The 12,427-nt window shown below is 36.5% G+C and overlaps 1 protein-coding gene across 1 annotated transcript in view; it reads left to right on the top strand.

The window, feature by feature from the left end:
- Positions 1–7,803, top strand: part of LOC150080950 (enoyl-CoA delta isomerase 2-like) — a 161,065-nt gene extending 153,262 nt beyond the window's left edge. The window contains exon 11 of the mRNA XM_090380862.1: positions 7,621–7,803. Within this exon, the coding sequence (XP_090236988.1) occupies positions 7,621–7,803 (183 nt within the window). The remainder of the gene's footprint in view (positions 1–7,620) is intronic.
- Positions 7,804–12,427: the final 4,624 nt, after the last annotated feature.

The following is a 12,427-nucleotide window of genomic DNA, read 5'->3' as shown; positions in this document are numbered from 1 at the left end:
TACTACACTGTAAAATGATATATGCAAAAGACTGATTTACAAAATAAATATACGATGAAACTTTAATATACAATAAAATATAAATAAATAAATAAATAAAATATTTAAAATACAATAAAGATAAAAGCGATAAAACATTGACTGAAGCTTTCGGAGGCTTCCGCCTCCTTTCTCAACAACAATGATGTTAAAGCAACACATCCTTAAGTAACAGGCTCACAGCACACGTGGTTGACCAGGCACATGCTCAATATTTCTTCCATACGATCCAGAACCGGAAGCGGCTCGGGAACGTGGAAATACAAAACGCTCGTCTTTTGCCAGGACCACAGCTTCTAGTAAGGGGTGAAATCGAACACCCCTGTCCCTATTCATACTATTGTTCTCAGACGAGATTATCCATAAACTCTCTAGCCAGTTACGGTCCCAGAACCTATGCGCCCAGTCAAGGAGGTCATAATTAAACGGTTGGTGTATTTGTTTTAAATTCTGGATATGTACTCTCCCAACCTTAGAGGCCTTTTTGAAGATATTGTCAGTGTTTATGGCCATACAGTTTTGCAACACATCCGGCAGTTTCAGAAGTGCAGCATAGGAGAGGTTAAGCAGCAACAACACCTAAGATTTGCGTACCGTTGTAGGGAACTTGGACTCATTCCGCATGGATTTAGGATTAAAGCACCGTTTGAGGATGTGCGAATGATGAGGATTATTACGTGGTATCAGAAGAAGGTGTTGAACACTTGGATACAGAAATTACATGATGACTTAAGATGCAATAGGAGATTGATTGGTGTATCTCTAGGTAACATTAGTAGTAGACTAACCCCTTTACATTTAACGTGTCAGGACGTTAGTTCATAATAGGGTTGGTAGGATTGCACATTTATATAAGATGAGGCACATTAGCAAATTCAATGCGTTATTGGAAGAACAGGCAAATATATATAGGGTTAATAAATCTAATTTTATTCATAATCTGAGTGGTAAACCTTTAACTACAGAGCAAGAGGGGGTATTGGCTTTAGGGCCTAAGTTTGCCTTGTTACCCCCTAAACCTCCGATTACTGAGACAGCTATGGGTATTGAGAGGGCAATTCGTAAATTGCCAGAACCCATTGCTAATCGTATCCGGGTAAAAGCCTCAGCCATCCTATGTCAGGCTAGAAAGGCTACAATAGTTGCCAAAAATGCTACAAAAGGCTACTTAAGCAGGATGAAGATATTGTGGTTCTGCCGGCAGATAAGGGTAGATCTACAGTAGTATTAAATAGTGATGATTATCATAAAAAAGCACTAGATTTATTACAGAATGATAATACATACAAGGTCATCCGCAGAAATCCTCTAGCCGGTTTAGAACAACGTGTTAATAAGATTTTACAGCTCTGGTTAAAAACGGGTAAGATTTCTAAAGAAAAGTACTGGTCTATGCATGCAACGGGGTGTCAGCTGCCCAGGTTTTATGGGCTTCCGAAAACACATAAGGTGGGGGTCCCGTTACGACCCATTGTTTCTTTTGTTGGGAGCCCTACCTATGCTTTGTCAAAATTCCTGGCGCAGCTGATTTCTCCTATAGTGGGACGGTCCATGTTTGTTGTTAAAGACAGTGTGGATTTTGTGAACTTCGTTAAAAGTCAAAATGTAGGGGAGAATGAAATAATGGTGTCGCTAGATGTGGTGTCATTATTTACTTGTATACCCATAGCCCATGGGGTGGAATGTGTAAAGGTGGCACTGCAAAGAGATGATACCCTAAGTACTAGATCGCACCTAAGTGTAGAGGATATATGCTGTGGTGTAGAATTATGTCTTTCAAGTACGACTTTGCTGTATAAAGGAGTGATGTACAAACAGATTCACGGCACAGCTATGGGTTCTCCTATTAGCACCATTGTCGCAAACCTGGCAATGGAAGAGTTAGAAAATAGGGTTTTTACAAGTTTGGAGTTCCCTATGCGCAAGTGGAAGAGATACATGGATGACACGTTCACTTTGGTGCAAAAGGGGAGAGAAGAGGATGTAGTTGGCTTTCTCAATGATTTCTCGCCTTTTATACAGTTCACCTCAGAGGTGGAAGTGAATGGTTCCCTCCCATTCCTGGACGTAATGGTGAGTAGAGAAGGCTCCAGGCTTAGTACTACAGTGTTTAGGAAGCCTATGTGTAGGAGCCAGTACACCCATTATAGGTCAGCACAGACTGCCCAGCATAAAAACAGCGTGGCCAGGGCACTTTTGGGTAGGGTTAGGATGCATTGTAGCACCTCTGAGGAGAGAGAGAAAGAAAGAAATTGGGCGAGTTAGGGCGGATCTTATGAAATTCGGTTACCCCCAGAGGGTCATTGATAAATATAATAGAAGCGGGGAGCCTAATCATGAAATACCGTCCGTTCCAGTCGCCACAGTTTATATTCCCTACTATCCGGGCTTGTCAGATCGAGACTTTCAGACACGCTGTGTGCAGCTTCCGGGTCGGAAATTGCACACAGTGTTGTCACAGGTCAAAGACCCCATTCCTGGGGATTCCAGTAGTGGGGTCGTATATGAGATCGAATGCCCGGACTGTGGGGAATGTTATGTGGGGGAGACAGGACGGCGACTAAAAGACCGTCTGGGGGAGCACATGCGAGCTATACAGACCGCAGAGTTCAATGAGTCCGCCATTGCTGAGCATTATTGGGAGAAACATCATCAGGTCTCCCCGGTGAATGCTGTCATCCTTGACCGGGCGCATAGGTTCTGGGACCGTAAGTGGCTAGAGAGTTTGTGGATAGGCTCGTCTGAGAACAATAGTATGAATAGGGACAGGGGTGTTCGATTTCACCCCCTACTAGAAGCTGTGGTCCTGGCAAAAGACGAGCATTTTGTATTTCCACGCTCCCGAGCCGCTTCCGGTTCTGGATCATATGGAAGAAATATTGAGCATGTGCCTGGTCAACCACGTGTGCTGTGAGCCTGTTACTTAAGGATGTGTTGCTTTAACATCATTGTTGTTGAGAAAGGAGGCGGAAGCCTCCGAAAGCTTCAGTCAATGTTTTATCGCTTTTATCTTTATTGTATTTTAAATATTTTATTTATTTATTTATTTATATTTTATTGTATATTAAAGTTTCATCGTATATTTATTTTGTAAATCAGTCTTTTGCATATATCATTTTACAGTGTAGTATCGTTTGGTACATTTTATAGTTTCCAGTATTAAACCATTATAATTAAACGGTTGATGTATTTGTTTTAAATTCTGGGTATCAAATATACATAATTTTTAATATTTTTATACATTAAAAAAGCATAAATAAATGCACATGCACAGTTTGAAATTTCGTGCGCTTAATGGTCTTTTAAATTGGAAGAGACTGAGACTGATGCTTCTGTTTTATGACTAATACATTTTTTGCAGCAAAATTAATATATTTTTTGTAAAATAAAAGGTGTAAAACATACAACTTGTTTTAATTTTTTTTAACTTAAAAAGTTACAATAAGCTGCAACCATTAAAAAAAAGATGACATATTGGCATTATTCAAGCATAATTTAAAAAAAAACTCAAAATGTTTTCTAAAAATTAAAAAGAAAATAGGTGCCTAACAGGTGCCCCACCACAGTTTTTGCTACAGATGGGAACACCACACATGGGTTAAGAAATGTCTACTTTTTAAAAATTATTTCTGCTCTTTCTTTTAAAAGTTTGAACTGCAACATTCATTACACTTTACTGTAATGAAATCATAAGCTTTTCTGTCATGCCTTGTTGCCATAGTAGTATTTTATTTATTTATTATTTCCCCCCCATTTATATTCCAAGATATTCTGGCCATATAGATCAGAGTTTATAAGAACAGAGGATCATTATTGTATTTAGCAGTCACATGGGCTCAAACCGTAGGCAACTCAAATGTGTACTATTTTATTGCACTAATAACTCTGCTACATCAGACCTATACTGTACTGCAAATTGGTTCCTCTGTAAATAATGCCACCATATTAAATCATATTTTCAATGAGAATTTGAAAAGGTTACTTTTCAAGAACTTGAAGAGTAAACACAAAAACAACTCCTGATGAATTCCGTGAACTGTTTTGTCTGAAAATGAACAAATCCTTGGGTCTTAAAAGGCAAGTAGCAGTTTATACCAGTATATTTGCAACTAATATATTGCAAATATACTGGTATAAATTCATGTCTTTCTAAGCATATGCCCATAATAATTCAATTTTAGGATCAGTGTTCAGTGTATTATTGTTGTTCTGTATATACACTGAGCATGCTCTGTATTATTTGATGTAATTTTTAGATGATTTTTTTAGTACTTCAAAAGTTGACTTATATGCTTGAATATACAGTAGTTTTAATTTTTTTCCCTGTTGAAACTTTTCACACATATCAGTTCTAATGTTCTATAAATAAAATGTAAAATGGTACATTAATTGTTATTTGTTATTTTTGGTTTTTAGGAGCATTAGCAACTAAGGCCATATTGCTCCGGGATATGCGGTGGTCATTCCCTGACCTTTCCGCATCCTTCGTATTTGGTGGTGACGGGCTCGAACCTGGGTCTAATCAAGAAGCGTGTGTTATGCACTGCTGCTCCTTCCCACCTGGCTACGGAGGCGCCGATACATTAATACTTAGTCAACATTTGGTAAGTAATCTTCAGAAGCTCCTGCAAATCCTTTACCTTTTGAACAAGTGTGGAGCCAATATAATAGATAGCTTCTGATGTGGCAATGGCTGTCGGAGTGGAGAAAGTGACTTGCCACTTGGCTGGATTTACAGAAAGCCCATTTAGAGCAGTTGAGATCATTGAGAGTATATTGTAACTTAAGGTGATCTACCTGATTGTGTACGATGGAGTATAGCTTGACATCATCAGAAAACATAGCAATTTTAATAAGCTCTTCATTGGTAATAAAAGGAATATCATTATAAATATATTGATGAAGAGAGAACTTCTGTGAATATATCATTATATAATATATTTTTATAATATATCATTATAAATATATTGACGAAGAGAGAACTGAGAGAAAGTGTTGGGGATAGTGCAGTGAGGGAAAAAGCACCAGAAAGGGAATTATCAAAGATTACATGATGATTTCTTTGTGAAAGACTGCCATTTGAGTAGTGGATCATTGACACTGCAGTCTTGAAGTTTGGCTAAGAGGATGCCATGTAATACTTTGCCAAATACACTCGTGATGTCAGTTGCCACACTATGGCCACAGATGCTGATGCGCCTAATAAATCCCCAAACAAACATGATGTCAGTATAAACAATGCCTTGGTGGTCTTTGTCAATGGACTTGGAAAAGAACTATAAAAGATTGGTTACTACTGATTTATTTTTAAGTAATCCATGCTATTCTTCAGCAGTTTGAGGTCTTAGGTAGTTAGCATATTGACTATATATGATTGTATCAAAGTTCATGTTAATATTGTTTAATATTGTATAATTGCTGGAGTTTTTTTTTTTTTTTTTGTCCTTTTTTGTAGTTTGGCTGGACAGGAACTTGTTTGAATAGGTTCAAAATGAAAGGTTGAGAGGACAGAATGGACAGAGGAAACTGTTTTTTTTATTTTTAATGAAATAAGTCGGATACCATTTGGGCCAATAACGAAATTGTTTTTTAATTAAGAAATCAGTATCCTCAGTATCCAGTTTTAGTAGGCTCAGAACATTGTTTGTGTTGGTTTAAATGACTGGGATGCTAACTTGGGTATTTTAATTGGCTGAAATATAAGTGATAGCTTGAGATTCTGTGAAGAGGATGCCTTGAATAGATATTAAGGAATTGATGTTATGATTCCCTGTGGAGCTGGTTTTTACAAAATTTCATGGTTTAGAGTATTATAATGATGTGGTTTACATTTCCAGATGACTTTTAGTTTTTCTGTAAATTATTTAAAAATTTTAATATTTATTTCATCATTGTACTAGCAAGGAAAAATTCTTAAGTTTGGCATAGAGAGTGGTAGGAAGTCATTATTAATGGTACGATACAGTATGGATAAAGTATTGGTAGTTTCATTAACATCTCAAACCTCATTTTAGAAGTTTGAAGTTGAGATTTTCCAAGATGAAGTTGATAAGTTTTCATTCATTCTTTCTGAAGTTGTTTTTGCATTGGTGAAACTTTATAGGGATATTATTATTTTTTTAAATGGTGGGGTGTAACTGCACAGAGGTACCGAGAACAGATCCCTGAACCCTCTGTGTGACTTTTTAGGAGTTCATTTGCCCCCAGATTTTCTTTTCATGCACGACAATGCCACCTGCACATAGAGCTCAAGTGGTAGAAGAATATCTTCAGTTTCAAGATATCCAATGGCTTCCGTGGCCAGCATGATCACCACACTTAAATCCAATCAAATGTGTGTGGGATGCCCTTTGACTTTGCATTGCACGCTGACAGCCGACTCCTTGGTGAGCAAAGGTCTGCACTGGTAGAAAAATGGTGTTTGTTGCCACAGAATCTTGTAGATACCCTTATATCAAGTGTGGTTCACCGCTTCAGGCCTGTTTAGCCATTGGAAGGGATGGATCATGTGCATACTGATGTCATGTGACCATATTTCAAGCAGTTTGTATCGACTTCTATAATGTGACCTTTTAAGTAATCCTTATACAACCCTATAAATGTCCCTATACCTGATCGAAGTTTCTTGCTGTCTCCTCATTTCATAATTCTACGAAATACCACCATACCAAATTTTGTCCCGCTTCATTGCAAGCTGCACGAGTTACACTGCCTTTTATGTGTTCTGTTAATTTTTTCGAGCAGTATAGTATGATTATGCCAGGCTGTCAGATCAGAGACAAAGAAGGAAATAATATGGTTGAAAAAGGTAGAAAGGCAAATTCAGCACATGCCTAGGCCCGTAGATGGCAATGGACACAGCCAAAATCAGTGATATCCAGCTACTGGATATCACTGATTTTGGAGTATGCCACTGGTACATTCAGATTTGCATATATTTCCTTAGAAATATATGCAAATAAAATATACTTTCAAATTGCAGTGTTGTAGTTTCTGGTCAAAAGGCACATGCTGCCAGTATGTTCAGATTTGCATATATTTACTGTAATCCTAATTTTGGGTTATAGGGTTAATTTTTTTTACTATTAATTAAAGTAGAATTTATGGCCCTTGAAAAGTATTTTGTCTAGAGACCAGTACTCCAAAGATAGGCCCTGTAAAAAGATACTAAAAATCATGAGTTAAGTAAAACTGGAACAAATGATAAATTTAAATACCCTGCTGTCTGAGAGATTCTAATATACTGTTTAAAGGTTAACTACATGGAGTATATGAAAAAGAAATGAATGATAGCTAATTCCTATTAATGTGTTTACTTAATAGTAGCTCTAATGCATATCATTTTAAAATATTACATGAGAAACAAACTATAAGAAAAACACAATGCTTGTTCTTAATCCATTCCCTTATATATCTTACTTGAAATAGCCTGCTGTAAAACTCCCAGATCTCTCTGAGACTTGTGTTCTTATTGTTGAAATACTTAATAATTTTTAATAAGAAAATCTAAATTTTAATAAAATATGGAAATCTTTGGACTATTATTTGAGAAAATTTGTCTTTTCTGTTTCTTCTTTTTAGTCAATGATCTCCTCAAAGAAATTGTGTAGAGATATGGAGCGGGATATATTACAAAAAGCAAATATTGCAGAATGCAACGAGCTGGCAGAAAGGTGGCAGTCACCTAACTGTCTTCAAGCTATTCTGAAATTTTTTCAAAAGAGAGAGAAAGGTTCAAATCAACCACCAGCAGAGACTGTATAAAACAAAATATTTCTTATAAATGAAGTAATATTATATGCTTATGTTCTTTCTCCTTTTTCTTTGCTTAGTTCAGTTGTAAATTTTATAAAGTAGATGGTTTGTAATACCAAGAGTTTTTAATCCAAGGTAATTTTTGAAAATGTCTGTTAATTGTAAGGAGGCCTCTTCCTCCTAATAAAATCTGTTATAGGTTCTAATGTAATTCCTTAGCAGCAGTGCCAGCTTTAGGCATGTTCAGAGAATTAAGCCATACCTGATCTGCACAGGTCAAGTTCAACTTAATCCTCTGAACTTCATGGAAATTAGTTTTTATAATGCATTAAAATTCATTAAAATTCTTACACAGCAGCCCTGTATGAAGAAATTGCCAAATGAGGAAGAAAATCTTTGCTTTTGTTGAGATCGTGAAGATTTGAATTCCATGAGGTCGGGAAAGTACAGTATAACCACTTAATCCTCTGAGGAGTGCATCAGAAAGCATTTGCATGCTCTAATGCACAGTGTGCATTAGAGCATGCACACTGTGCAAATCAGCTCTCACATTATTTGATTTTACAGAGCTGATATAGGACTTTCAGGAAAAAAAATAGAAAAATTAAATTTTACTTAATGGAAATAAAGACAGCAGTAAATAAATAAAAGTACTAAAAATTGTTTTATGTTTAGTGTGTTCTTTTTAATTCTTATATTAACCACTTAACTGTGGTTTTATGTTCAATGAAATTTTCTAAAAACTGTCAGCTTCCCCCCCCCCCTTCCAAAAACTGGTTGCCTTATAAGATTGTGCTTCTGTACTCACCCTAATGTAGGGTTACCATCTTCTGCACTCATAAAAGGGATTCGAGCCCATGACCACCAAATACGGAGGATGCAGAAAGGTCAGGGAATGACTACCGCATATCCCCAGAGCAATATGGCCTTAGTTGCTAATGCTCCTAAAAACCAAAAATAACAGCACTCATAAAAAGAGGACAAATATATTAAGGCACTTCCATACCAGGTGGGAAGGAGCAGCAGTGCATAACACATGCTTCTTGATTGGACTGGGGTTCGAGCCCGGCACCACCAAATACAGTGGATGCGGAAATGTCAGGGAATGACCACCGCATATTCCGGAGCAATATGGCCTTAGTTGCTAATGCTCCTAAAAACCAAATATATTATGCAAATAATAAAATAAAGACAATGTAAACCATTTACTGATGTTTAGGATTAGTACATTCATATTTGTCTTGAGAAATTATTTCTTTCAATAGCTCTGGATTGCCTCTCAAATATGTGTAACTCTCAAATATGTGTAAAAATCAATGCATGACATGTTTGAAATTGTACTGCAAAAACAAAATACCTTTTAGAACTGACATTTAACCTATTCCTTTCTTTCGTCCACTGACTTTGCATTAGAGAGAATACTCTCTCTACATTTGCATTGTGAGGAGAAATTGCAAAGAAAAACTGGGCAATTTTCAACAATTCTGAATGGAATTCAATATTTTTTGAATTATTAAAATATTTGGTCCACTTTTCATGTACAAGCATGTTTTTAAAGTCTATTATTCATTTGACCCTCAAAAAATTTCTTCAAATTGTTAAATTGGTCAAAACACTTAACATCATCAATTGTTACCCCTTTGTCAATCAAGTAGGAAATAGAACATTCTACATCATTCCAGCTTGGCACTGCATCCATTTTCATCCACATAAAACAGGAAATGGATTCCATATAGTGAAGCCACTTATCTAAATATTCCATGCAATTTCTATATAGATTTTTTGTATCACTAGAAAATTTTTCACATTCAAGTACAAGTCCTTCATGTTTTTTGTGTAGCATTTCCTTTACTCTTAATGGCATGAAGTTGTGATCCATCCGTTTTGAGATAATTTATTTTACTGAGACTAAGACATCTAGCACTTCTGCAGCTGAGTTACTTTCCCCTTTCAATTCGTTGTATGTGTATGGAATACACTCATAAGTGATTGCATGAACCAAAGATGAATCTCACTAAATCCATTTTCAAAGAACCTTTTAATCACAATGGGAGGTTTTTCTTGGGACAGAAAATAAGCCTGTAAAGCTGTAAACATATGTATGAGCCTTGTGATGCTTGGAAATAATGAAAGCCATCTCGTCTTGCTGTGAGAAAGGAGCTGTCTATATTCAATCTCAACAAACTCACAGTATTCCTTAAGCTCTTCAAGTCCGGACTGTATAATTATGAAAATACTGGTAAATTTTAAAAAAAAATTTCTCTACGTCAACTTCCCAAAGTTCTGCAGCATTCTGAAGACAATTCTGAAGGGGCTGCCCTGCACAAAATATGTGCAGGGCAGCCAACTCCAATCAAAGTCTTGTTATGCAATAATTTCATTAATTTTGCAAAGACATTATTCCCTTCTTCATTTCGTCTCAGTCCTCCAAACATTGTATTGCTATTGTCCCCAGTGAATGCAATACATTTTTCACACAAACCATTTTTTTCAAGAGTTTCTTTAACATACGTAGAAATGGTATCTGCAGTCTCGTTAGGTATCTTCTGAATTCAATTAATTTTGTTTGTAATCCTCCTTCATTTATATCAAAATACTGAATAATTAATAGGAAGATTTTTTCAGAACCATGATTACTTCCATCAGTTGAGACCCCACAGTATGCAATTTTATTTTCTTTTAAAGTTTTTACAGTAACATTAAGAGAATGATTTGCAAATACAAAGTTTACAATGGCTTCTGTCTTGGTTCTAGCGCAGGAAAATCTTTTTGCTATCTCAGAATCAAAAAATACATTTTTTAACATGACAGTTGTGCAATCCATTGATTTGTAACTACTATGATGTTTAACAGTGTGAAAAGCAAAGGTACCCTCTGCAGCAGCCAGATCATATTCTATTTTACCGACAGCTTTGACAAAAAAATCTGTAACCTTTCCCGAAGAGGTCTCACCATGAACTGCTTTCTTGTGCTTCAAATCACCAACCCCTTTATTGGTTACTGAAACATATGCTGCCATTCTGCAAACTTTACATTCAGCATCCCATTCCTCTCGGCCAGATACAAAACATGGAAATTTGTTTTTCATCTCTTCTGTAAACATGCATTTCCTTTTATGCATTTTAGGGGAAATATAGTCTTTATAATATTAATTTTTATAATTGAAATAATAATATTTTTTATTGTAAGTAGTGAAGCATAAATTTTATTAAGATTAGGTTGTTTTTCATTCACAATTAAACTAACCTAATTGCAGAAAAGTACCTACAGGTATAAAGATGGATAATAAATATTTTTGTAATTAAAGTGAAAAAGAGTATTTTAAAAAAAGGTAAACTTTGGTAAACTAGTGTCTGCCTCTTGATTGGATCGTTGATAAGTATACCAAATTTAGTCGACAGTACGCAACTTTTGATCAATTTGGTGTGCACACAGCTCAAATAATGGACCCAACACTGAGTCCCTTAGGGTTCACTGTTGGGTCCATTATTGTTTTCTGTATTTATAAATGATATTGATGATGGTATATCAAGCTTAATGTCCAAGTTTGCAGATGATACAAAGGTTGGCAGGGTTGTTAAGGACACTACTGATGCTATGCTGTTGCAACAGGATCTGGAAAGGTTGAGCAGATGGGCTGAGAGGTGGCAAATGAAGTTTAACATTGACAAATGTAAAGTAGTACATATGGGAAACAGCAACCCCAGAGCAACCACTGTCAGTGTAGTACCACCTCTGTGGTACTACACTGACAGTGGTAGAGAATGAAAAGGACCTGGGGGAAATTGTGCAGGCAGATATGAAGTTTTCTGAGCAGTGCAGATGGGCTGCAAGAGTAGCTCATGGTGTCTTGTCAATGATATACAGGAATTTTTCTAGCAGGGATAAGGAAGTGATTATTCCCTTGTATAAGGCAATGGTCAGGCCACACCTTGAGTACTGTATACAGGTCTGGAGGCCTCATTTCAAGAAGGATGTAGAACTGCTGGAACGAGTACAGAGAAGGGCAACAAGGTTAGTGAATGGAATGAAGGGTTGCTCTTACGAAGAAAGGTTTAATTTTGCAAATTACAGTGTCTGGAGACTAGGCACCGGCAAGGTGATCTGATAGAGGTGTATAAAGCCTTGAATGGTATGAGCATGCTCAATGCCGATGGGATTCTTCCTCTTGCTCAGAATAATCACCTGAGAGGGCATAAATTCAGATTGAGGAAAGATAGATGTAGGATAGATGTGCGGAAATTTGCCTTTAGCCAGCGGGTAGTTGGTTGGTGGAACAGACTCCCATCCCTTGTTGTGGAAGTTGATAGCCTAAATAAATTTAAGGCTCGGCTGGACAGGTATTTTGAAAGAACGGAGGGGTGAAATGGAAGTGGTTTTTTTTTTGGCTGATGCTGCATAAGCTCGCTTTCTTGCATCGTATGCCTCTACTAATGCTAAATCCATGTTTTCATATGCTGGAATCAATTTCTAGAGAAAACACTCCCTCTAACTGTCAATATTTATTTGAAATGCTGGAAGTCCTGCAATTTATATATCTTTTTCTAGCACACCATCTGATCTTCACGCGTTATCTACTCTCTAAACCAAAATATTGTATTGCTAGACTATATAAAATTTATATGTGCATAAA

The sequence above is a fragment of the Mastigoproctus giganteus genome, chromosome 9 (assembly GCF_048544385.1).
Source record: "Mastigoproctus giganteus isolate SK-2022 chromosome 9, ASM4854438v1, whole genome shotgun sequence".
Lineage (NCBI taxonomy): Eukaryota > Metazoa > Arthropoda > Arachnida > Uropygi > Thelyphonidae > Mastigoproctus > Mastigoproctus giganteus.
The sequence above is the reverse complement of the archived record's forward strand: the minus strand, read 5'-3'. Positions and strand labels throughout refer to the sequence as shown.